General features: G+C 43.2%; 1 protein-coding gene across 1 annotated transcript; it reads left to right on the top strand.

Annotated features, from left to right (window-relative positions):
* The first annotated feature begins 505 nt into the window (after positions 1-505).
* Positions 506-11,524, top strand: wdr43 (WD repeat domain 43). The gene is made up of 18 exons (XM_037486957.2): positions 506-771; positions 1,501-1,635; positions 1,790-1,911; positions 3,537-3,657; positions 3,796-3,914; positions 4,022-4,124; positions 4,260-4,324; positions 4,643-4,802; positions 5,429-5,515; positions 5,601-5,726; positions 6,499-6,648; positions 6,770-6,856; positions 6,971-7,002; positions 7,135-7,198; positions 7,732-7,845; positions 8,964-9,027; positions 10,639-10,700; positions 10,787-11,524. The coding sequence occupies exons 1-18, from the start codon at positions 565-567 to the stop codon at positions 10,913-10,915; spliced, it is 1,947 nt and encodes a 648-aa protein (XP_037342854.2). The 5' UTR covers positions 506-564; the 3' UTR covers positions 10,916-11,524.
* Positions 11,525-27,920: the final 16,396 nt, after the last annotated feature.

Below are 27,920 nucleotides of genomic sequence, written 5' to 3'. Positions count from 1 at the left end.
TATGTACTGCTACTTTTTCGGCAACTTCAGCTTGCCCCTGCTGTTAGGAACATTTCTCTACAATGCTATGGAAAATATCAGCACGTTGAAACCATGCCTGCGGATTGCACATTAAAAAAAATGCAGGCAATGGAAGAACTTAAAAATGGTTAAAAAAGGAAAAGGAAAAAGGATTTAGTTGATGGTAAATACTAGAACACAAGTCCGATACTTTGTCAGAAGAGAACAAGAAATCTGTCATATCATTCTTGAACATTTTAAGTAAGCAGGGAGCTGAAGAAGTTGTTGCTGTTATTTAGTATGTGTATGTATGTGTAAGTATGAGAAGGAAGGGGGCGATAATTATTCTAAAACAGACATTTATAAAGTGTTTTGGAAAACAAATATTTATTTCTGTTCGTTAACCTGTGACGGGGACACATGAAGAGAACTTGCATCCTAACTGCTCCTTGGCCTAATAGGGGGCGGTCCTTTCTCTCGCGCTCTAGTGCGCATGTGCGGGGAAGTCCACACGTGGTTGGTACTGTGTAAACCACGCAGGCAGACGCAAGCAGCGGCTCAGAAATGGCGGCCGATACTAGCAGCTCCTCGCTGCAGCTACCTTGCGTTTTTTCACCAAAATCGCGACAGTACCTGGCATTGTGTGCCCAGGACGGCAGGCTTCGTATTTGGAACACAGATAGTAAAACACTTCACCAAGAATACGTGCCTTCCGCCCATTTGAGTGCCACTTGTATCTGCATAGCTTGGGGACCATGCCGGACAGTCAAGGTACGTGAGGCTAGTTCGCGAGGCCCGGGCAATGCTGCCTGAGACTTTTTTCCTACAGGAGTTTGCGCAATAACACTAGAAAAGTGTCAATATTCTTAAAGGAAATCCCACGATGGGAAGCTTGAAGCCTCAGCGGCGCGTTACTACGAGACGTTTCCAAATGTCCGACCCTGCCCTGGTAACGTTGGAGCAGCCACGCTAGCAGCTAGCTAACAGCTACGCAAGACGCACATGTTTGTCCCGCATGGTAGTGAAGAAAACCTGGACAGTGTCTAAATGCAGTAGTTCGGCGTCAAATAACTATCAGGAATGCGTATTGCGCGTACGTGAGTCCGTCCGATGATCTTTGACTTTATTTAGCACGCTAGCACGGTTAAAAAAAAGAGTTATTTAAGTTAGCAATAGCCAACAAGGCTTCATAAGCGTGTGCCACCATGACACCTCTGAATGAAGAGGTTGAAAAAGTTATACCATCTGAAGTCGATTGGAAAACCGTTCCACACAACTGGAGTATGTTCTGTTTACGACAGAAACCTAAACATCTTATCCTACTCTTAATTTCCGTGTTGATTGTAAACTTGTGTCGTGGGTGATTTATTGTCTACTACTCGTAAGTAGCTCGAGAGCTCATTTTCAGCAGCAGCGATTTAAAGGAAGCATGTGTGGATCAATGTGTGTTGAGATTTTTTTTTTAAATCTTTGGTCGTCTCTAATGTGCTGTGTTTTCAGGAGGGGCCTCAGAGGAAGAAGAGGAAATCGGAGGCAGTGCTGGTGGAGGAGAAGGCAGACCTGTTGGCGATGGGCACAGCCGCAGGCAGTGTCCTAATTTACAGTACAGTGAAGGGAGTACTGCACTGCACACTGGTGAGTCCTGCACTCACATCCTGACTTAACCGTGCTATAGCTTACAAATGCGAATGTGAAAGCCACCTTCTTCTGCCAAGGTACTGCATTCCTGTTCCATTTCGAATGCCGGTGTAATTGATCGCCGCCAACAGTCGTTTCCTGTCTCTTCCAGGATGGAGGCCACAGCGGAGGGGTTAATTGCGTCCAGTGGCACCCTAAAGACAGTTTATTATACAGCGGTTCTGATGATACATGCATCATAGAGTGGGACCTGCAGACGGGCAAGGCGAGAAGGTCAGTATCTAGTTTTGTGTTCACATTACGGCCAACATGGACCAAATCTCATATTTGCCTGTTCAAAATTTACTTTTTACATTATTTCAAATTAAGTACAGACCGGGATGAACAGAACATTCCTTTTGGCTGTTAGATTGAATTAACATCAACCAGTGACTGATGACATTTGTCATTGTAACCCTTGTATGCCCCAAACAACCTGATTTTTCTCTTATACTTTTTTATACTATTTAGCTTACACTATATGCTTATTTTATATGGGTTTCTCCTTATGAGGGTAGGAGTCAGGCAAACGGTGCGGCAGAGGTCCACTGTCTCTTCGCTACACTGCTGTAAACTCCTACCGCATCATGTCATCTAACCCTAACTGGTGTGCTGCTACTATTATGCAAGAGTCCCTGGACTTTTAAACCAGTCGTATACACACTGTTTGCATCTGGACAATACTGTCTTTAAATCTAAAACGTCACTGCTGACATCACTTCTAATCAGTGTCAACATTAATGGAAAAGACTACGTTTTATTCATTCTTCCCTCTCCTCCGCTGTCTTGTTCCAGTGTTTTATGGCGTATCAGCTTTTAAAGTCATAATAAAGCAAAGTGTCTTCATTGATCCCCGGGGAAATTTCTGCATCCAGTGACTTATAATATAAAATCAAATGCACTGATGCACACAAGAATAATCAATAAGAACTTAAAAACACAGGCTGTGAAATTATGGTCTAACTAAAAAAAGTAGAAGTGTTCGAATCATCATAAATCTCATTTGGTAAAGCCAAATAAGAACGAGAGCTGCCTTGAAGTAATTCTATTCTCAAAGGCTTACTCCGGATGCTTTACAATCTTACAACCTCTTTGTGAATTTTAACAGCTGGTAAAGACAAAGGACTTAATTTTTCAAGCCACTGCCCCAAAAATCATTTAAACAGCTTCGAAGACAAATGTTCTAATTGTCTCGATAAAAAAATGCCAAAAAGTACAAACTATTCAAATACAGAATGCCTTTTAATTTTTAAGGATTAAACTAATCAAAGCAAACATTCTTTGACATGCTGAGAGCTGAAGTTAACGTTTGTCAAACTATCATGGGGTGCCCTCTAAATCCCTCCCGGTGGCGTAAGCTCCAAGAGCACCTCAACAACTAAAGTGTTTTAAATGGCAGATCAGTTCCTTATTGTTTAAGCTTCTGCTCACCTAAAAATGTCCCTGTTACTTGCCAACAAGCCGCTACAACTGCTCTTCTGTAATTCATTTAGCGTCACTTTTTTAGCAAAGACAAGTGATTTGGCGGAAGCACGGTCTGATCACAATCACACGCTGCAATGTTTCCCCTAGATTTAAAACTTTGAGGGTGGTAAGTCGGCCAAAGCTAACTGGGTGTGTGGGGGGGTAGTGATCACTCTGGTGCTCTCTGCCCCGCTGCAACATATTCATGTTTGTGTCAGTGTAGAACTGCCCTTTCGTCAAGGATTATACTTTCTTTTTTTTAATTGCACATAAAGCCTGTTTTGTTGTCCACAAAACTTTTGCACAACTAAATTAAACAGAAGTGCCATTTGACACCGTCAATTAACCCAAAAATGGGCCTGTGACAATGCAGTTAAGAGTATTTGTTTCTGCAGTAAGTGGAAGGCGGACCGTGCAGCGGTGACCAGTCTGTGTGTGAGCCCAGACGGCAAATTGCTGCTCTCAGCTGGTCAGATAATCAAGATGTGGGACTTGGACACCAAGGAGGTTTACAGGGTGAGTGCTGTCTCATTTGTTATTTGTGCATCAATCAGACTGGGGAGCACTATTCTGGGGCTTCATATAAGCTCAGATCGCTGCTAGTAAAAGAGCCAATTGAACTGATTCCTCTTTTGTCCTCGTCCCCTCCCGCAGAAGTTCACAGGCCACTCCACGGCCGTGACAACCCTGCGCTTTGCCACTACGCGACCGCCCGACAGCAACGGCCTTTACTTCCTGTCTGGCGCAGCACATGATCGGCTGCTCAGTGTCTGGTGAGTGTTCATTTAACACCTGAAGGCCGTCCAGGACGCCGTGTTGCTATGCAAATGTAGCCCTGCTTCTTTCTCCTGGAACTGACACAAAGGCATCTCCCCCGCAGGCAAGTACGAGAAGACGGAAAGGACAAGAATTCGGTGGTGTCCTTCACACTGACGGACGAGCCACAGCACATCGACCTTGTTGCGTCAAACAATAAGGAAGAGGTCGGAGTCGTCATTCAGTCCTCACATATATATTTGACAGACGTCTTAATGTGAACATTGTAGCAATGAGGATTTGAGCGTTGCTGTGTTTTCTTGAAACCTTTTTTACCATATGCAAATGTTTGTTCCACACAGGCAGTGAGGCTGGCAGTGGTGTGTAAGGATGGCCAGCTGCATCTCTTCGAGCACTTTTTAAATGGGTAAGCATGTGCAATGTAAGGTACCTTTATGAAACATTTGGAAAAAGCGATCATTTTCTTATTCGTGGAATGTTTTTTACATTTTTTTATTCCACTCAGGGTATCATAATAATTCTAAAACCAAAGATTTGCTCAAAGCTTTTTTGTCTTCCAGCCACTCTATTTAGAGGCAGAATGCCTGGAGGGTGACAGTCCTTTTCATATTTGATCTGTTTGACCTCGAACGGCTGTCGGGGGACATTGCACTTCCACCAGATGCCACTGATCACTTCACTCTTCTGCAGTATTTCTTAACGTTGATCCCATCTGCTTCCACAGTCCCTGTAAGAAGCCGCTGTCACCCATGTGTACGGTGCAGATGTCCGACACAAAGGACTCCCCCGTGCCAATTCCAATGTTGGCTGCTGCCCTTGCAGCCGGTACGCGGACAGTGCTGCTTGGCTACGGCACCCACCTGCAGCCTGTGATGGAGAAACTGGTGAGTTTACAGGAGACTAATGTGAAGATTTCGAGGGATAAACATTTCAAGCTTTATTCTGGCTGTGGGTACAAAAAGATCCCAGTGTCTAAGTATTCCCAAATAGAATATCAAAAAAAAATCCTGGTGCTGCACAATAGAAAATGAAATTTCGGAGGGAAAATTCTGAACCATTTCCCCACCAGCTTATAGTTCATTAGTAAAACCACTCACAATTTGTCTTCACTGGAGGAAAGAAATTGTGAGAAAGCTGCATCTTTTATGCTTTGGGAGAATATGGAACAAATTTTCAATTTACACATTCAAATGTTTTAATTGTAAGGTAGCGTGAATTGAGTTTCCCTTTTCTTTAAATTCATTTACTTTTGGCCCACCAAAACAGGGACTTGGTGGCATTAAACTGTTAAAGACCATCGCATGTCTCCTTTATACAAGTCTGTCCTGGTGGGTGTTCTTGAACTTTACAAGCAACCGGAATAAAACTTTTTAAGACTTGGCCTGAAATCAACAGACTCTCTTGCTAAGTTTTCATCAGGATTGGCGCTTCACAACAATAGCGTTACAATCAGACATCAAAGACTATCAAACTGTTGATTTACCTACAATGCTCCCTTCTATATGTGCAGGAGATCAACACAGCAGAGAGACATGTGTGTTTGACCCGGGATGTTCAGACCAGCATGTCAATTTCCTTGGAAACCGCTGTCTCCAAGGTAACATTTCTCTTCCTTGAGTCAAGACCACCTTAGCCCGCACTTGATCGAAAACCTACATTTTGTATTTATTTTTCCTATCAAGGTGAAAACCCCTATTGTCAGCGACAAGAGCAGATTGTTGGTCCCGGGGCTTCCAGGCCACCAAGCCCCCGTGAAGGCAACTGCACAGGGATCAGAGAAGAGGAAAAAAGACACAGAAGCCAGAGAGGTGGGTCCAGCATCTCTGAATACACACAAATGCAGTTGATGCTTGGATTAGTCACACACTCCTTTCATAATGGGCCACTAGATGATAATTTTCTTCTGTATGAATTCATAATGTGAATTGGCAATAATAATGACTGACATAAATAATAAACGGAACAGGAAGTCTGAAAACAGCCTCCGGGCTCTTTCGCTGATTGTCACAATTTACTTTCTATGACCTCATTTCCATTCCTTTAATGTTTTTTTCCCCTGGTTTTGGGCAGTGATAGGAATAGGATGAATAGTTTTTGATAAAATATCGCAATTTCAAGGTATGATTGGATGGCTTGTGTTTGTCACAAATGATGTGCTGTAGGTTGCAACGGTGCAGACTGACAAACGATTGAATTTTCAGACGCGCTCTGTGTGTGTGTGTGGGTAGCAGTAGAGAATTTTAAATGTAAAAAGGGGGCAGCCACCCCCTCTATGTAATGGTAAACAATGCTATCCTAAATTGTAGTGTATTATTTGGCGATCTATTCAGGGAGTGAGTGTTTTCTTTTCTGACCAGTAGATAATCGGCACACTGTTACTGAGTTCAGAGGTTTCCCTTTGCACTTTTTATCACCAAAATAATTTGGGGAAATTACTTAAATTGTACGCATGAAGACCTTTTTGGACAGTTTCATATTGCTTTGTTGGTTTTCTTATGGGGCCTAAATATATCCATGTATTGTGGCAGAACACATCTGGGCCAATCCCTTTTGACTTGACATATCTTTGCTCTGGTGTAGATGTCGATAGCAGAGCGGCTTGGGGAAATTGATCTGTCTACAGTATCCAACGAGAAGGGGGCACCTAAAGGGACGGCCACTTTGCAGACGGACAACTTTGCAGTGCTGCTGCTGCAGGGCCTGGAGAGCAACGACGCCAACATCCTCAATGCAAGTATCCCACCTGAGTCGTTCACAAAATAGTGGCTTTCCTATGAAAGACTTCTGCTCACTTGCTGTTCAGTTTTCACAATGGTTAGTTTAATAACTTTTTCACTCGTTTCTCCCACAGAAAGTTTTCCAGACTCGTAAAGAGATGGTGATAAAGAAGACTGTTGCTCGTTTACCCCTCCCTGCTATTTTACCTTTGGTGGAAGTGGTGAGTCAATTTCCTCTGGAACCTAAAACTGCTGTCTACCCATATGTGAATTTCTCAGCCGTGTGTTAAAGGAAGGTTTTGATTTGTCTAATCAGTACTTTATTTCCTCCATAGATCACAAAGAGGCTCCAAGGGCACCCCATATCGTAAGTCTAAGCTTGACGGGACAACCGTAAGCTTTCAACTGGCTTCGGCTGTGTGTCTTTTGTTAAACTTACAATTAGAACATCATCGTGGGCTCTATGCATTCAGTCATGTGTATTTGTTCCTTCCTACAGGGCCACTTTAATGGTGCGGTGGCTCAGGGCCGTGCTCATGCACCACACATCATACCTGGCATCGGTGAGTCGGCATTACCAACTTCACGCCGATATAGAAGACACACACAACGATTACATTATCGCCTTCTCTGTTGGCCTTTTTTTAGGATTGTTGATCATTACATAATGGTATTCATTTAACGTGCCCGTTGCTGCTGGAAATGCTTTGAGCACAGTGCCCTCAGGGCTAGTCAAATTCAACCAGATCCAGTCTGCAATCGCAACATCACAATCAATTCTAAGTTGCACTAAGATTTAGTTCTGTCTATATTGAAGTAAAATACATTTTAATCAATTTTAATTAGCATACTATTTTGTCAACTTTGAATGACAAATATTTTAATATATTTATAAAAGAAGGGAATAAAATACACAACTGTTTCAAAAATGTTACGGTTAGAAATAAACTGAATTCATGTCATCTCCGTGGGATGTGATGTCAACAAGGGCCACAAAGAAAATCCATGGCAGCCTTTGGCTCATCATCCACAGCCATCTTGCTTATAGTCTGTTTTTCCATTTACCTCCAACCGGTCCCTCTGTGTCTCTCAACAGCTGCCAGACCTGGTTACCCAGCTGGGAGTGCTTTATCACATGATCGAGAGCAGAGTGAAGATGTTCCACAAGCTAACAAAGCTGAATGGGAAACTGTATCTGCTAACGACACAGGTATGGGTCGTCATGTCCAGAAATGCACAATGCACACGGTTAGAAGTCTTGAATGTTGAAAAGATGTGAGGAGTTCAAAGATTGAGCAGGACTGTTATTAGTCCCATTATATGTATGACTAACACAACCTCTGCAACTAGCTGCACATGGATTATTAAATTCAAAATTTAGTAAATGAATTTCCTTACTGAGCTTTCTTCCCCAACCTTGAGTTGAGTTTAGACACTTGCCCGTTCCAGAAAATGAGCAACTTGTTACCTGGTGTCAAAAGTTCATTCCCCAGTCGTCTCTGACACCAATCTATTCATGTAAAAGGAGAAAATTGTCCAAGCAAGTTTTGGCTCCATCCCCGACACAATAATTCAGATCGAAGACACGTCTGCAGATAGGACACGGCCCACTACTAGTTGTGCAAATGCAAAGTTGATAGTTCCCACCTTGTGGAGGCGGGTCCTCAGGGATGTGAGGACGAGGAGCATGCCATTTGCCCTGGAAAGTTCTCACAGCAGGCGTCTCTCAGGCAGAGTCTGGCTTTTAACGGGTCTCTGCATTCTAAAGCCTGGAACACACCAAGCCGACGGTCGGGCAGTTTTTCCTGCGTCGGCAGACTAAATCTCCTCAGTGTGTTGCGCACCGTCGGCCGAAGTCAGTCCTCGGCGGCTTTGTAACGGCCGATTCGGGGCTTGTCGGGCCTTCTGATCATTCTGATTGGCTGCTCAGCCAGCAAACCAGTGCACTAGGAGAAAAAAAACGGCAGGCGCAGAACGGACGTGCTACTTGGCCGTCGGGTGTTGAGAATCGGCTTGGTGTGACGGGGCAACTTTGGAACCAGGCGCTGCCGACGTGAGCCGATTCTGCAGTCTGCTCACGTCGCCACTAGTTCGTCGGCTTGGTGTGTTCCAGCCTTAACTCGGACGCTGATCCAGTGACAGTTTCGTGGAAAACGTAGAATGTCTAATTGTATCAGATGTTTAGCATCAGGGCAGAAAATGTTTGCCCCGCCTCTAAATAGCCATTTAATGCAGCTTGTTAATGTGAAGACTTTTTTAACATGAATGTGACTTGTGATTACATACAAGACAATCTCTCAAAATAGCCAACTCCTTTTTCACCACTAGGTGGCGACAAATGACAGCAGCAGCACAGATGTTGATCACACAGCAAAGCTGGTGTATGAAGAAGGTGAGTGTCCATTTGTTTGATGCCGTTTCTCTGTAAAACCTTCCCTTGTTGGCATTTGTTCCTTTGGCGCTTCGACCTTGTGTAGAATTGCAATACATCAGTCCTGATGCACACAACGGGTCACTGCGGCGGCCTTGCAGATCCCCTTCTTCGCTTCGCGGCGCTTTCTGATTCTTTTTGATGGGCACTCGTTGCCTCGTCCCGTTTGCCCCGAGTCTACGGTCTCCCTGCTAAGACGGCACGGCATCAGCCATGGTCTATGAAGCAGACTGCCCATCGTGCAGCCACTCTTGGCGATGCACCGCACGCAAACAGATTCCTGTTGCCTGGCAACCTGACCGGCAGCGTTCAGCCCCCCTCCTTTCTATACCCCTTTTTCTTTTTTGAGTGGAACAACAATGCCCGCTCTATTCACTCATTTCTCATTATCCGTACTGTATATGGCACTTTATTGAAAATTGAATTTCATGAAATAAGCTGCAAGAAAACATGATTTATAAGAGATGAAACCTTTCATTCATTTTTTTTGCCTTGGATTTTGAATGAGCTACATCGACTGATGTTCTAGTTGTGTCAAAGCAGTTGGTACGAGGCCCCGATGAATCACTCCCAACGCTTTTCTAGTTTTTTTCAACACAAGGACGTCTAAATGTCTGTCTTTGTTTGTCATTCAGTCATTTGGATAAAACTAGTTCTAAATTGGTGACCCCCATAGTTTTCCTGCACATCACCGTATTTCCTAAGATTCTGACAATATTGCGGTATTTTGTTAATTTAATTCATTGACCGCTCGCTTTTCTTAACGGTAAACAAAACTGTAAATAGAAACACTTGGCCTCAAACTATGGCTTTTAACTTTTTAAAGTATACTCAGTGTTAGATTCCCCTCTAAGAGCTTGAAGTGTATTAGGGGAATATTAATCATTTAATTTTGATGCTCATTGTGCAGGAACTAAAGATATTAAAGCATTTACGTTAGATTGACTCCTTGTTTGTCTCACTTTATTGACGTCATGATTGCAGCAGGTGCAACAGAAGAGCTGCATTAAGGACGAGAGCATATTTCAACTGTATGACAGAATTTATTTCTATATAGTTAACGCTTTGCTGCGTAAAGTAAGACAAAGAATCGACCGATCTGCCGTTATTTGCGTAAGGAAATGGATTCACGTGTCTGCAGCTCAATGCACCTTAATGACGAACCACACCGAAGGAACACCGCTACGCCTCAGTTTAATACTTTAGTGGGGGGCCGTCCGACTGGAGGAGGGCTCTTTGCGGATGCACCTTGTGTCCCTGCATCCATCAGGGAGACGGTGCCATGTGCTGCAAAAACACTTGCAGACTTGAATAACAGAGGGGAAACAGACTTCACAAAAGGAAGGTAGATGTCTGGCTAGCTACACAAGCGATGTTATGCATCAGAGTAGTGTCACGTTTTCAATCGGCTCAGACGCAGGTTCTTGGCGTTGTAATAGTGAAGTGAGCCTGAACGGGGTTCTTTTCTCTCCTCCCTCATGGATTCTTCACCATCCTGGTACCACTGATGGGAGTGGAAACAGTTTTGTATGGCGCATTGTGATTTTGTTTTTTTCCTTGTTCCCTTTACAGAATCATCTGAAGACGAGGCCTCCGGTGACGAAGGTCTCCCCGACAACCATGACGACTCTGATGTAAGCCATGAAACGCGTCAGAACTCAGTATGTGTCTATTCAAACTCCAGTAACACTGACCTGTTTGTTGGGTTTTGCTCCTTCAGAACTGGGAGGAAGAGGAGGCTATGGTGGAAGATGACGACGAGGAGGAAGAAGATCCAGACGGCAAAGCGGATTCCAAAGCGAATGGAGAGGAAGACATGGAGCGCGGGAGCGAGAGTGAAGAGGAGTGAGGTCGAGTGCGGAGCGATGCCAATCGCGCGTAAAACGGACCTGAAAGAGTTATATATACTTTCATTTTATTTTCAACCACTTGATTTTATCATCAGAACAAAGTTATGGTTTTACTAAAAAAAAAATAAAGAAATCAAGGGCCTCGTGGTGGCAAACTGGCTGGCTACCACAAGCAAAGTGATGTCATTCTCCTGCTGCGTCGCGCCCCCCAATCAGAGGCAGCGATGCAGCAAACCCCCTGTCGGTTCAGACGGCGTCCCGGCCCAACCCTCCTGACCAGTCTGCATTGAAAACTAAATCATTTGGTGGCGTTCCAGTTAGCCTCCGCTGCGGTGTGCGTTCCACATTTTTTATGTTATAATAAATAGTATTAGATTATATTGTTTAAGCTTAACCGTGGTAGAGGCGGTGGATCTGTCTGCGATTGGTTCTCCGTGGACTCTGTCGGTCATCTGGAACGGCTCCGTGTGGAGTTGTGATGCAGCCACCAGCCCCGCCTCCAAGCCTTTCTGGAACCACACGTTCCCAAACAATGTACATCTGTAAGTACAGTGTGTGTATGAGCTCCTCCCTCAAACGCTTGGGATTAAATGAACTCCTGTAAAGTCTCATGAATGCTGTTCTTTTTATATAAGTTTCTAGTTCTGTTGCAGCCTCAGGTTCCCTTTTATCAAGCTTCCGAATATGCACACTACAGTGAACCTGCTACAAGGATGACTGAAGGAAGAAAATAAAATTTAACTTTACTCAAATAGGGGAATAAATGAGTTCTCAAAATGGCTTACTGTGTCTGGGGGTTAGGGGTCAATCCGACTTTGTTTGCAAGGAGCTGATACGCCAGGGCCACGCATGAGGGCTTTTCATTTTGCGCCTGTAGGCAGATCTATGGCCAAAGGGAAGTTGGGGTCGTAAATGTATTGGTTAACATGCAGCAGGTGATCTGATATTAAGTTTGTTGGTTCGGTTCTTTTCTAAAGTCAAAATGGGAAATAACCAATTGTTCTGGTAGTTTGCCTTAAGGAGCCTAATGTAAGTAACAGCTGAAGTCTGGGACTTGTATTTGGTTCACTAGGTACGTGTACCTCCACCCGCCAATTTATTAGGCTCACTTGTTCAAATTGCAAATCAGCCAATCACATGGCAACAACTCGATGCATTTAGTGATTCAGGCGTGGTGAAGACGACTCGCTGAAGTTCAAACTGGGCATCAGAATAAACGTGGCTGGTTGTTGGCGCCAGGCGGGCTGCTCTAAGCATGTCACAAACTGCTGATCATCTGGGATTTACAGAGAATGGGCCAGAAAAGCTCCAGTGAGCAGCAGTTGTGTGGACGGAAAGGCCCTGTTGAGGTGTTACACGGACTGGGAGACTAGAACAGTAACCAAGGAATGCAGAAAAACACCATGGGCTCCAGCAGCGAAGAACAGGAAACCGACTACAATTCACACAGGATCACCAAAGTGGGACAATAGAAGATTGTAGAAAGAATTTGGGGTCAACGTGAAAGTATGGATCCATCCCGCCTTGTGTCACCTGTTGAGGCTGCTGCTGGTGTGGGGGATATTTTCATGGCACACTGTGGGCTCCTCAGTCCCCTTTGAGCATGGTGTAAATGCTGCAGCCTACCTGCGTGTTGTTGCTGACCATGTCCATCCCTTCATGATCACAGTGTTCCAGCTTCTAATGGCTTCCTCCAGCCGGAAAATGCACCATGTCACAAAGCGGTGACGCTGTCCCATTCCTATTCAGCCCATCAAGGTTCTCCTCACTGACTGAAGCCTGGTCTACGTGACCGTTTCCTCCTGAGTGTTTAACTTCTCAAATCCTATATTCTATATGATTATAAAATATTTAATATTAATTATAGTCATCGGTGGAAGTGATCATGTTATTTATTATTAGATAAATAGAATAGAATTGTGCTGTAAATAGAGGAGTGCTGTGGGACCTCAGAGCTGGAAACTTGCCTCATTATTTAAGGGTACCCATCTGCCATCAATCATACGATTGGGGGGGGGGGGGGGTGAAGTAATTATTCACAATGTAGAACAATAGTTTCACTTGTGCACCAAACTATGTCTTTATAGTAGGGCCGGGACTTTAGCGCGTTAATTAAGATTAATTAATTACACAAATAACACATTAAACATTTTTTTACCCATTTTTACACTTGTTTTTTGCACCGCGGAACGTTTCTCACTGGATGAGTTTCGGCGGACCGATTATACTGGAGCACCAACTAGCGTTCATGACTTCAGACAACAACAAACCACAGTGAACATGAACGAAGAAGCTGACGAGACCGTGTCGGGTGGCCCCGTGAATGGGAAATGTTATAATAATAAACACACGGATGGAAGCGTCGATAAGAGCGTGGTTGTGTGCAAGCTGTGCAACAAGGAATCTACATCGAGCCTCAAGTATCACCTCAACGCAACACAATTAGCAGCTAGCGTGGACGTACAAGGACCCACACCCAACCCACACTGCACCAGATGACTGGTTTAAGGACCAGGGTAACTAAGTCCACGTCTGAAAAAATAACCAATGTTCTGAATGTACTTGAAAGTATTGGTCTACTTAAAAAAACCTAGTTTACAGAAGGTCTACTTACCTATAGGCTACCTGAACTTCTGAAAGTACTATATTTCTAAATATGCTATCTCTACACTTGTCTGCTGGAATTGGTTGAACAAAAATAAAAATCCATGTGAAAAAAATGACTTCTCACTGTTCTCAGGTCAAATATTCATGCAATTAAAATGCGATTAATTTCGACTAATTAATTACAAAGCCTCTAATTAATTAGATTAATATTTTTAATCGAGTCCCGGCCCTACTTTATAGTTTCCTGGGTCATCTGCAGCACAGCACCCCTCTGATACCCACATCTGAGCCAAACCTTCCCAGCCTTCATTGGAGTAAGTATTACATTACTAGAGTGACCATATTAGTACAAAGTTTATAACTTCTTTACACTGCTACTTGGTGCCGTGTGAGGTGGGGGGGGGGCTAGATTTAGCTTGCGGGTTTAAATCCATTAATTTCCATTCATTCTTAGCTGTACATTTTTTCTTGTTTACTGCATTCAGGTCTTACTTCCTGTTTAATTTTGCCCGTTGTTGGTCTCACTTCCCGCACATGTGTGTTTTCCCACCTGTGTGATTACGTTCCCGCCCACTGACTAGCTCCACCTGTCCCTTGTTCCCCTCCCGCCCCGATGTGTCCGTTTGAACCCCTCTGTCGGCCTCCTTTGTGTAAGATGGCGCTGGGTTCGTCTTACTGCGGGACTTGTTCGTCGTCATGGGTTAGAGGAAGGTGTCAACACTTCCCCTGACCTCGGATTGGCCCCTCGGGGTCTCCCAGACGAGGCCGAGCTGCCCGGCGTATTGATTAAAGCCCCCAAGAGAGGCTTCTCTCTGTCGCGCTGTTGACCCGCTCTCACACCCATGAGACTGCAGATGATGGAGAGGTGAGATGTTGGATCATCAGCGGAGCTCGAGGTCAGGCGAGTTCATCCGAGGGAACTGAAAGGGAAAAAACAAATGATTACTGAGGACCGGACCCACTGAGGTTTCACACCGTGTCAGTGTCCTCCTGAAAAAGCTATAATTGTGCAAAAGAAAAACTCTTCAGTCTTTTGCTCGTTGAATATTGTATTCATGAGCGTGCATGAATAATGAATTGCATGCATAATTCAAAGGTACAGCCACAATAGTCTTAACTGTACAGATGTTCTCTGACGCTCTGTTTGGGCTCACGCTGTCACAGGGCACGCAGCGTCATTTTGGTTCTATGAAATGTGTGTTTTGCAAACCATCAGCGAGGGAAAAGTACTGGAGTCGGGTAGATTTGAAGAAGACGCGTATCAGTCACTTAGCCCATGCAGCTCCTGGCTTTAAAGGGTTAGCAATTTAGGTTTGATTGATTGAGAAGGTGGAAAGAATTGATGCTTAAATAAAGTGCCATGTAGAATGACTGGTGTGTTTGGACTGGAGTCTGGCAGCATTGAAGAGAACATTTACATCATTTCTGTTATTTAAAGAATTTATTTCCATTTTCTATCCACAGTTATGGATCTGCTCATAGCCCTTTGCCAAGCGACCATTGTGTTTGTTGCTGGTTTAAATGTTTGGTCGGGTCATAGAGTACATGCTGGGGACCATTTGGTGTCAGCAAGTCGATTAATCAACATTCGGCCGTATACAGATGACGTAACATCCAGTCCTTTCTTCGATATAATGAGGGTGACAAAAATAAGACTGTCAAAGTTATCTACTGCTTCATTTCATGTTGGAATGAATATGAAATGTGTTTTTGGTAGCTTAATTGTGTTGCATTAAACCAACGTGGGATGTTTGCTGAAATTGATTCGATTGTCCCACTTCGACCATTTTCCTCTTGCCGCCCCTGCCAGAAGTGATCACCTTCTCCCTCTCCAAAGTGAAACTGCAACATTAAGGGCGGTAAAAAATGTCTTCAGTAAGTGAACTAGTGTGTTTTTATATGTCGACTAATCAATTGAATTTAAAACATGGGTAATATCAGCACTAATAATGGGAACAAAATAACTTGATTGGAAAGCATTGGTGCTGTTCCATAATAAAGCTCCTAGTAAAGCCCTTCCTGTGCTACTGAGGCTTCCACCACTGAAAGGAAGCATTGAAAAGTTTTAACTAGCCCGCTGGCTTCAAACGCCATTACCATCATGCTTTCAATTCCTGTGTAAATGTATGTAATGAGATGATCCGTCTCCAGAGGCGTTCACGTACGGTGCAACATCAGTCAGAGAGGAAACCCTGTGGATGTGCTCTCACAGGAATTCCCTCTTGAATATCTATAAGCCCTTTGAGCTTTGTCCTACTTCAGCTGAGCAAACCACAGGAGACGAGGGGGGGGGGGGGGGGGGTGTCAGAGGGCAGCGCCGGGTGTGCTGCTACTGCCAATGGGAAATGTCAGTCCCTCTCACAGACAGAGGAATAACAAATAGCCCCTCGAGCCTCTTGACAAGCGGCTGGAGGCAGCACACTCACTTCCTCCGCCGTCTGCCCAGAATAATGCATGAGGAAGATCAGCCGGATGCTACCTGGGAAAATGGATCTCATCGGGCGCTTGAAGACATTTCAACAAGAGTATCTTAAATGCGGAGCAGCACCAACATCAAGTCATAAATGGGACAGGTCTGACGTTATTTACCATCCGTCTGAGAGCTGAACATCGGCTCTTTTTTCATGCCGCGGCAGAGAGCTGCTTTTTTTCTTCTCCAATTCAACACGTTGGTCCCTTCAAATTCATAAACCCTCTTTCACTCAAAACCGTCCATTACCTCGCTCAAATCCAGTTTTCTACACCTGCTGTAAATGCTTTCATAAGTCCACACACACACACACACACACACACTGCACTTTCATGGGAACTATTGAGGCATTTGACATTCAAAATGTACAATGTTGATGACAGAAAGCAGACATTGATTTGATACTGTGGCCCACACAGTATATATACTGAGGGTTTGTCATCACGGAGGAACTTGGAAGTGTCTTTAATAAACATAGAAATATAAATGTTGGCAGAGATCCGCTCCTCAGTGCTGTACAGTGTGGAATCTTAATGTGACCACTACCTCAGTCGTTCACTTTTGTATGAGGTGTTGAGGGCTTTTCACACCTGGGTGGAAGCCGGATCCAAAAGGTAATACACTAAAATATGGACTATGTTAATTTATATATATATATACGCAATGTATCATATACCATTCAAAACTTGACTTCATCGTACACTAGAGACGTGCTGTAGAGGATAAAGTACATTGTAAATGTGGGGGGCCCATGTTGTTGTCATATGAGTGAATGATGAGCTTCATGTGACTTTTATTTTTTTTTAAATATTTAATATGTTTATCTGTGTTTCTTTTTTCTTTGATAAATGGCCTTTAATACAGCAGCGGTACCTTTATGGTGTTCATAATGGTTGCTTGTGATTCCTCTGCGTTGCGTTTATCTCAAATGAATTCAGCTCCTACGCTTCCGCTGCTGGTGATAATATTCCTTATTGAAAGTGACGCTTATTGTACTTTCCACAACAGCTATACCTACTACATCTTATATCTGACACTAATAATGTAATGTGCCCTTAGAAATAGATGATTCCCTACATTCTACCTTGAAAACAAAGTGTACTCATGCTTATCACTGTTGAGTTGGCCATCACAAGCCAGTTCAACCAATGGACAACTCCTGATGTTTGTCTTTATGTAAGATGTCGTCATGATCTTTATTTTGTTTCTTTAAGAGGACACCACTGTGCAAGAACAAACTAATCCATTTCTATATTTCTCTGGGATACCAATATGAAGTGCGGTTGATTTTTTATAATTGCAACGAATGATAAGAATGCATTTGATCAGTGAGGGCATTGATGTGCCTTAATAACGCCTCTCAGAGCCACCAGCTTTACTGTTGGTGTTGTATACGTTTGATTCTGATGTTTCTAAGTGCAACTAGTATCAAGAGTAACTATATATTGATCAATATAACTTGTATTACTAGGTTACTAAGTTAAATTACTATTAAGTTCTACTATAGAAATGTGACATATACAGTTCATTACATTATACACTTCCTACTGTTCACCAGTAAAAAGTGTTTTAATAGAAAGTGCTTCTGTAATCATTTTGTTTTGTAATGACACACAAACCTATATGCAAATTCAATACTAACTGGAAACCTACATTTGTAATACATTTCATTAAATTGAGGGAAATTGGACTCAATTGGAACAAAGCAGCGTTTGAATATTTAACGTACTGCAGTTCACTTGATTTATGTGCAACATTATGTGATGGATTCGCCACAATATCCAAGGCCCTTTCCTCCGAATAGATCCAGCTGCCACAGCGCAGCAGGTCAAGTAACAGTGTTCTGATTGAAAAGACACATTTTGCTCACACATTGGGCAGAGGGGGGCTTCCATGACCTTGGGACCTCTTGCTGTGGCTTTCTGTCAGTCGTGTTGACTGAACACAGAGACGAGGTCTATGTTAAATTGCTGTAATGATTGGATTCTGAGCATCAGGGCCTTATAGTAATGCTGATTGAAGTGACTTTTAGCAACCCTCCATTACCTCATTTGTTTATGCAAAAACTGCTGAAGGATTCTGGAAATTTACAAGCAACATCATCGCCTTATTTAGATGCTACCATCATCTACCACATCATGCTCAGCAGAAGATGATATCAGCTGAAGCTCGTCCTGATGGCGTGAAACAAAGGTCACATGTTCTACTTGTTGGTCCCATGACTGTGTGTCTTTTAAAATGTTCCGGGATGAATGCATTTGAATAATATTTAAGGTACAAATGTCACGGTTTGGGTCTGCTCTATGTCTTATTTTGTAGTTTTCATGTCTCTTCTATTCCTGGGTGACTTCACTTCCTGCCTTGTCCTGTGATTGCCTGATTGTCTCCACCTGTGTCCAATCACCTGCACCTCCCTTGTGTATTTAAGCCAGTTGTCCTTGGTCGCGTCATTGTCTACGTCAGTTGCCGTTGGTGAGCGTCTGTTTGGTGAGTCTTATGTTTTGGAGAGCATGTCTGGAACTCCTGCGTTTGAGTCCTCCCTTCCGCCTGCACCAGCATCCCATTCTGACAACAAATGGATGAAGGGTAACAAAGTTAAGCCAGAAGTTAAGCCAAAATGGATATATAGTCCCAGAAGTTATATTTTTGTTTCGTGCAATTCGACACATTTGTCCCTGAACACACGTTGTCCAATCATAGCGTAGCAATCTAAAGCGTTGCTTTGTTGGGAATTGCTCCAACATAAAACTAGAAATAGCCTTGTGTTATTTCAAACTAGTTATAACCTTGTTTTTGTCAATCTTTTTCTCCTGTATTGTTGTACTGTGTGGACGTACAAACAAGATTATGTTGGAGTGAAATCTTTTTTTCAGCTGCTAAAATTCAAAACAAAAGTCCAAACTTTCAGAAGGCAGAAACTCCGACAAAGCCCCGTCAGGTGTGTCCATGTTAATGTGAAACAGGTGAAGTCTTCAGTGTCTCGTCAAGCTGCCACACACACTTTCCTTTAACAAACGATCCAAAACAATGCTGTTTCCTCATTTCCATTCCTTCTGCTCATGAGTCAAAGTTAGCATAACAAGCAGGCCGGCTACTTAAAATGAATTAAGTTTATTGAAATAATGAAGTTAAGGACTCATTATTTTGAGAATTTCAAATAAATTCAACACCATAATTATGCCGAACTGCATATGTGAGATTCAACAATGGGATGGCCTGATGGGCGTAGCAACAGTCACACATCCAGCTCGGCCTGGTCCGCTCCACGTTCCCGTCGCTCTCCCACAGGAGGACGAGACAGCCGTGTAAATAAACCACACGGGCTGGTATCTAGATGTAGATCATTTAGATATGTGGGGGTACCATGGAGTTCTGTTTGTGGAACTTGAGCTAAGAAACCCCATTTAGAAATGTCATTTCAGTTCTCACCTTGGCAGAGGGGACGGAAAGGATGTTGCCGTTCAGGAAAACAGAAAATTGGATTTTTACTTGCACAAGAATTTGTATGAGGCAACGCGGCCGGCTGTCAGGAATTGGTTCAGCTGAACCTCGCTGGGCAGAGAAAGCGTCTAAGTGTTCTTCCCCATTCCTCGGCATGTAAAAGAAACCTTGGACCTATATATTGTATATTTTAAAGTGAAACGCATTAAACTGGAAAGATGCAAGATGTCTGAAGGATGCTGTGGTCTTTGGATTAGAAGTGGTTGGGTAGATAGGAAAGTCACCCACACACACACACACAAGTAAAATATGTATGTTAAACGTGAATGGGCTCTGTCTTTTAAAAAATGGCAGCTTGGGTGGGCTGCAGACGTTGCCAAAGACCACTCTGAGGTTGGCCTGTCCTGGGTGGACAGTCGCGCCTTTCCTCCCCGTTGGACAAGCGGTCAAAGTTCACGGCCCTCAGGGAGGGGGTTGCCGCTAGCAACGAGCAGTCCTCAGGCGACTGTATCCCCCTTGTGTTGCACCAGTGTGGCGCTTTGGGCCTTCTGGCTGGCTTGGCCACCAACAATTTCCCCTAAAAAAAAGATCCCTTTTTTACTTTTTTATATTACCACCACTTTACAGTCTTGCCGGATACAGCATCCATCCCCGCTTTTTTGAGCTCTCTAAGAGCTTGTGTTTTCCTACTTTCCGTTAAATCTCTGAGATGTGGGCTGCAATGTCTGGAACCAGGCCAAGATAACAGCTGGTTGAGGGGCGTTTAGTGCACCAAGCTGCACTAAAACAATATTCTGTACAGTAAGGTGGCATTACAAACCAAACTTGAATGATGGAAACTTTACGGCCTTACATCACTCCATTTGAAACTCGGCCCTCTCACATACTGTAAAAAGAAGTGGCTGAATATTAAAGGAAATAAGGTACAGCTCAGTTATGCATCCCTTGTGCATGTGAGAGAAGTGAGGCTTATCAGCTGCGAGGAGGAAGAAGAGCTTCAGAGAAAGCAATTAGACTGTAGGTAGAAGTAGAAGGTGAGAAGCTCCAACCGGGCTCAGTTGCTCTTAAAAGACAAGGTGTGACTTCACACGTTTAAACGCTGCTGCTGCGGCGTATTCTTAGCCCCGCCCACCTCCCGCTCACGTTCACACGTTTTTATTTGCCACTGGGCTCGATGAGCAGCCTGCATCCGAATGGCGTCCTGCCTCAGGTTTTCATATCCAGAATCCATGAAGTCAAAAACGGAGAGGAAGAAACAGCTGGCAACGTGCAATGAAGACAACAATGACAGCGTTTGCTGTATTTTTTCTATTTTCTATCTGCTGCTTGTTTGGCCTCACATTTTTTCTTTTTTACCTTTTTGCCATTGCCATGATATCCTTATGTGACCCAGATCAAAACTAGAAAAAACGCCCACGTCAAATGCTTTACAACCCGGAACTTTCCATCATGTACATCCCCGGGGGCACAAGTTTGTGCATAAAAATCGATATGTAACTCTTGTCTGGAGCAGAAGTTATCTATAATAAGTGAGACTTTGTGGCTCCCAGAGCTAATGAAATGAACTCTGACATCACCTATGACCACACAGACAGTCCATGATTTTAGACCTTAAGGGGCAAATTTTACTCAATAAATTACAACCTTATTTTGCTAGTATTTTGCTTTTTGTCTTCTCAAAAAATGTTGAGTTTATTCTCAACTTCTGAGAGAACCCATCTCTGTGAGAAATTATTTCAACATTCAGGGAAATATTGCTGGAATACATTAGCTATGGAATCTGTTAATTTGAATGAATGAATGGATCATCGACGGGATGAGACAGCACCGCTTCTTCCCCAACCAGAGACCTCACATCAATGGTGACTCAGGACAACGTTAAATTGGCGGAGTAAATATTGTAAAGCCTTAATACATTATGGCCCATTATATTGATACACTCTGAATTCTCTCTCTGGAGTTTTAGATGTGTGTCTTTCCTTAAACAAATCATTTAACATCCTAAATTGATGCAGGAATGAGGTGAAGCATTACCACTTGACTTTGGTCTCTTGGGAAACATAACGCTTTCTTTCATGTTTGGATTTTTGTTCTTTTGTTTTGTCTTCCTTTTCTTATCTTTGAGTCTCTTTCATTGGTGTCTCAGTTGTGTTTTTGGCTTCCAGCGTGCATTGGCACACTTCTAGTTGGTCATAATGAGGATTGAGGGGGAATCTTTTTGTATGATTTCTTTGTTGTAATTAGGGAAATCCTGTATGTGCATTTTGTGTTTTCCTTTAATTGAATTCAAATAATTCCATCAATTGATGGCAAAAAAAATGCAAATTAATGTGGGAAAATAAGTATTTTCAAACTCAAAATTGTCCCCACCAATGTTAAAAACCAAACCTACACTGTTGCATAATTATAATTTTTAATACAAGATGAACATTTGAAGACAGCAGCCCCAGGAACACCGCTGACAGTAACAGAGCCTGACAATCAACATATTACATGAATCACCAACACTTTCTTTCACACAGGCCCAGTACATATTATTCTGAAATCTAATGCAATTAGATCAAAACTAGCTTTCCAAATAGGTGGTGTTTGAAACGTGTCTTTCATATCACATTAATGGTGGTGCAGCCACCGATGGGAATGAACTTTTTTCTAATCGCCCTGTGCACCGTCGCGTGGGATTACGGGATGAAGCATTTGCTCCAGATGAATATTGAGGTAAATCAATTTACTACTTTTTTTCTTTCTTTTTTGTGCTTCACTTCCATCCGGTATCAAGCTGATGGCAGCACGAGCCCCTGGGGCGGGAGTTGTCCATCAAAGGCGTGTTAAAAAGCAAAGACTGAGGCCAGCTTCCCCTCGCTGCGCTTATTAGTTCAAACTAAATTACTTCTGAGCAGAGCCGCTCGCAGCTATCGTGCTCTGCTTGTATGCCTTCTTTAAGAATTGCATAAAGAGGGTATTCTGTCTATTCTGTCTGTGTAGGTTTTGACATAATTATGATCTATTTCACAATGGGCTCAAAAGCACAAAGGAAACATTCATTCGTTCATTCACATCATTGAATGTTGACTGAATGCCCAGGATGAGTGGTGAAGGGAAGGATGGATGCTTTGGTTTGAATACTGAAAACAAAGAGTTTGTCCTAGTTTGGAAAGTGCATCACACCTTTGAAACAAATGAAAATAGTTTTAACCCAAACCAATCATGTGTTTGACAGTGTGTAAAGTTCCATGCAATTGGATGGTCTATAACAAAGGGGCATTACAGCTGTAGTTGAGGCTCATGGTGACCCATGACCTTACTAAGATGTTTACTGTTGGATTTCCTCAAATCCAACACCATCCAGCCTCTACTTTTGAATGACAAGCTGGAGCAGTCCGGAGTGGACCACCAACTCAGTCCTGGATCCATGCAGTATCTCACCAGCTGTCCACAGCACGTGCAAATCTGTCTCATTTCCTCCGGTGATGACGGGGAGTACAGAGAACTAACAACAGCGGAACCGCCTCCAGATAAACTCCAGCAAAACCAAGGATCTGGTTGTGGACTTCCATCGGAGTAAACACTCTCATCCGGTACCAGTGAACATCCAGCGAACGGACATTAAGATTGTGAAGTACCTGAAGAAATGGACAGATCACATCCGTGCGGTCTACAAGAAGCATCAGGGAAGACTCTATCTGCTGAGGAGACAGAGGTCCTGATACGGAGTGCAGGGGAGCACTCCTAAAGACCGTCATTGACTCTGTTGTGGCATCTGCCATTTTTTTATGGAGTGGTCTGCTGGGGCAGCAACATGTCGGCGTCCGACGGGAAGAGACTCAAAAAGCCCATCAAGAAGGCCAGCAGTGTGCTAGGGTGTCCACTGGACACGGTGGAGGTGGTGGGTCACAGGAGGTTTCATGAGCAACACCTCCCAGCCTCATGGTGGACGCCCTGGAAGCTCTGTACAGCTCTTTCAGCCAGAGGATGATTCACCCCCGGTGTGTGAAGGAAATAAAGGAATATCTTATCTTATTGGCTTTAATTGAGACGCCATACCGTAAACTGAGTTCAAAAGTGCCCATGTAGAGCAGCACCATCAGCAGAGAAATAAACCTCTCATTCCTTCTTTCTGCCCTCGAACCTTCTGGATCACAACAATAGCAAGCAGAACATGAAGGAGATGCAATGGAGACCAGCTCTGAGCGCCAGTGTAGCTGCATCCGCTGAGTTTGGTATGAAACAGGTTTAATTGAAGGGGGAGAATCCTCATAGAAGCCAAACATTCTAAATGCAGTATACTATCCCTAAAGTTTATTTTTCTTGTCCGTCATGAAGGTGTACCCCAGGACTGTGCCATTGCAGACAGCTCTGTCAGAAGACTAAAGCTGAACCGACAGTGACGGGGAGCCACACTGTGTATGCTCGGAGAATAAATAATTTGAGGATTTACACTCCAGTGAGCTTCGTATATCTGTTATCACAAAACCAGACGTTTGAAGGCCTGCTTTAAATCTGCAAATTGACTGGAGCTTTAATTAGTGCTGTGTGATAAACAGCATATGCAGGTACTTAACACATTAAATTGAACCATTAGTGTGATCTGGTCCAAGGGACACACTTGTTATAGAAACCCCAAAGTCCTGAGAAACGATGTGAATCGATTTCTGCAGCAATAACACCTTTTTGTTGTCGTACCTGGGGGTTGTGTTGGCTATGGCGAACAAACATTTGTAAATTACATTTCTAGAAAGATAAACTTCTACACCATGAACATTGAAACAGAAATATGCAATAGCTGGAAGCAAAACGCTAACGTCCCACTTCGACTGAACTCCACCTCATATTTTCAACGTCACCACCACTAAGCTCAAGGCGGACTAGTATTAGCAACTGTGAAGAAACGGGACCGTAAAAGGGTTCCAGTGTCCATTCAATCGTTCTCCCTTTCACTTATTTATATGTGTCACGCAGTAGTTGAGCAAACAAGAAGCTAAAACTCCAAACCAGGTAATCCCTATCGCAGATCAGTTGGGGGGTGGTTTCCGGTGGTGGTCTCAGCCAATCCCTGAGCTGAATGTATTGATGGCGTATGGATGCAAGGACAGACAGGGAAGGACCTGTTAAAACAAGGAGAACTTGAAGAGCAGTTGTTGTTGTTTCAAAGTGAGGCCTTCTGCAGAGGATTCCTGAACACAGAACAACACACTATCAAGGGGTACAAATCCCTCTAGTTTGTGTTTATATCGGAAATTATTATAGACATCTTAACCAGAAGCTATTACAAATATTCTGGAAGGGGGGGAAATGCTGAGTAGGTTTTTGGACTCCTTATAGCAATCAAACGGGCTACTAAAAGGATGTTGACAGACGTTGAAATGGCGTATTTGGGCGAACTGAGGAAAACTCTTTATATATTGAAACACATCTAAACCATGCTTAGGAATTACTCACAGCTGATTAAAAGACCTTTACTCCCTCTGGGCTTTTGTTTGAAAAGTTAATTTTGACATTACACACACAACGCAACAGAACATAAATATTCATATTGTTTTTGCTGCGAATATGTTCAAAACATACGTTTGTGAAAAAAACATATATTCATAATACTTACATTGGTGGTTCCACTCAGCATTTTAGTTTTTTCAGCAAGGCAAAATGCTGCAATGCAAACAGGTGCGCTGGAATATGTAAAATTCAGTCCCATCCGCCAAAACTAACAGCAGAACACTTCCTTGCCGGGTGACCTGTCAGTTAGTTACAGCTGCATTCACGGCCCCAAAAGCAAATTACGGCACTCTGCGATAACAAATTGAAGACTGGGTAGGTTATTTGTATGTGGTGATGCTTTAACTGACCATGAGGCTCTGAAATTCAGTATGAAATGATCACAAATACATTTGATGTGGTAGGGCATCACTGGTGGTAACATCTGCAAAATAAGAATCCTGTAATAAGAAAGTGTTCCTAATGCTCACTTTTTTTCATTTTCTACTTTGTCCAAAATGGAAATTAGCCACAACGAAACACGAAACATTCTGAACATTCAAAACTGTTGGCCAACTGCTTAGTGCATGTTCAGGCATCTAATGAGGAGTTCCTGACATTTTCCAAAGCACCCAGGATGAAGATGCTTTTACAGTCTGAAAGTGTGCTTCACATCTGTTTAACTGTCTCCAACAGACCAATTTTGTTGCTTCGAAATGGACAGTGGGTCACAGTGCAGCAGAGCCATGGAGGCTCAAGTTTTAAGGCCCATTTAGTCCCCAACACGATGCCACCGGTCCATCTTGGCTGAGTACATCCAGAAGTGCCCGTCTGAGTTAAACCACTGCCCTGCGTAATGATCAACAAATCATCCATCGCAGGTCTGGGCGGACGGAGAGACAGCTGCCCCAGTCCCTCGCGAGAGTGGCTCGCGCAGCTTGGGGAGTGTAACTGCGAGGATTGATGAAGTCACGTAAAGGGAGGGACGGCAGCTGTGCAGAGGAAGCACAGCGGTCACAGAGCTCCACAATAGTGTGGCTAAATACCACAGAGCGAGCAGTGAGTCCCACAGAGGACCGTGACACACTCCTACGGTCAGCAATGCTGCCATTTAGTCAGTTAAATGTGATAAAAGAGGTGCTGAGCATAGTTCCCACCGTGTAGCTAATGGCCGGAGCCAAAGCTAAGTGCTGAAATGCTAAAAATTGCTTTTCCAGGGATGACTTTTTGTTTTCTACAAATCAGACAGAGTGATAGCAGGAACAAGTGTCCGATACAACTTTAATATTGCTTTAATGCCATAACATTACACATGGAAACCCACTCCCATATACAGCATACAGTCCTCTTGGAACTATTTCCACTTATCTTAATTATAGAAATGTAATTAAAGTGGGTATCAGAATTAGATGCATAACTAATCTTAGTCTGCAATTTGTATATACTTGTTATTAAAGTCACCATGAACTTCAGTATCGTGTTATTTGAAGCCTTTGTATTAGCAGATTGCAGTTGAAAAATAATGATCCATTTGTAGGAACATACATTTAAAGGCCTAGGTTTTAGGGAGGATGTTTTAGCAGAAATGTATAATCCACAGTTGTGTGTTACTTAATGTCAATCATCACCTGGAACTAGGAACTATTGTTTTTGTTGGTCAAGAATGGGTGCTTCAGATACAGCGGGTGAAATAAGTATTGAATACGTCAACATCTTTCTCAGCTGGGACCGAACCAGCTGATATTAATTTGCACTGACAAGGGTCTGGATTGCTTTTTAATTACTGATAGTTTTTAGCTGTTATCTTGGCTTTGCAGACCTTTTTGCCCCTTTCTTCATGTGTTAAATACTTTTTCCCTGTGTCCTTTCATATATTACACAACTTTATTTCTGAACTTTTTTGTATGTATGTATTACTTGGGTTGGTACCAACATCTGGTGAAAATTCATGTTAATAGCTCTTTTGCAAATATATTAACTGAGAAAAATGGTGATGTGTTCAATACTTATTTCACCCGCTGTATATACAGGGAGGATGATCACGTCACTGTTATCTCAAAATAATTATTATACAATAACAGGCCTACTGGAAAGCCATTGTACATTTCATTTACCAATCTCACTCGCTTTGTTGAGGTTTCTGTGTAAACTCGGCATCTGCTGCGCAGGGATCAACTGATTCTCCGTTGCGGAGAATTTTTCCGAAGTGAAAGGAATATTTTTATCCTTTCCTTCCCCTGAAGAATCAACACCCCCTCTGGTTGAAGATCCTGGAATGTCTAAAGCAACATTTTAGCACGCACTTCCTCTCATGCGAACCGAATCACGTGGGATGCCAAAACGTTGCTTTTGCCTATCCCTCACACCAAGCCGAATGGGACGGAAAATAAAAATGGAGGGGTAAATGTCTTTTTTTTGTCATCTCTGTCATGTCAGGGAATATTCTGGGGTGTCTGTGGCCCTCGTTCAATGCTAAGTTACACCCAAAGTCCCACTAGGTGTGGTTATCGCTCTAGGGGAGATTTTGACACTGTTACAAAACCGCATGGTGCAGATCGTTTACAAAAGAACAGACAAAACGACAACAGACAATACTGGCTCCAAATTTAGTTTCCTTTAATGGATCAAGAATGAAAATTGGAAAGCAAACGGGAATTGCGGTACTGCCACCCACCAGTAAACGTATTAGCCTCTAACAAACACTGAATTTAAGTGCAAGGGCTGGAATAAATAACTCGTTTCATCAGAATCTTTGGATGGACACAATGTAAATGTTCCTAAGGACCTAATGGAGCCCAGTGGTTATGAGTGATGCATGGTGGAAATAAACTGTGATGAATCATTCATCTTTTTTGGAAAACTCTGATGTTACCTCGTAGTCCAATCCCTGGCACATGTTTTCATCACTGCAGCTTTCTTGTGTGTGAGGATAATGTCACGATGCTGGTTGAGCAAGACTCCCAGGAGCTCTGTGACCTATATAGAAAAGCAACTAATTTGTGTGTTAAAACTGC

The sequence above is a fragment of the Pungitius pungitius genome, chromosome 14 (assembly GCF_949316345.1).
Source record: "Pungitius pungitius chromosome 14, fPunPun2.1, whole genome shotgun sequence".
Taxonomy (NCBI): domain Eukaryota; kingdom Metazoa; phylum Chordata; class Actinopteri; order Perciformes; family Gasterosteidae; genus Pungitius; species Pungitius pungitius.
Note: the sequence above shows the minus strand (reverse complement) of the source record. Positions and strands in the feature narration are given on the sequence as shown.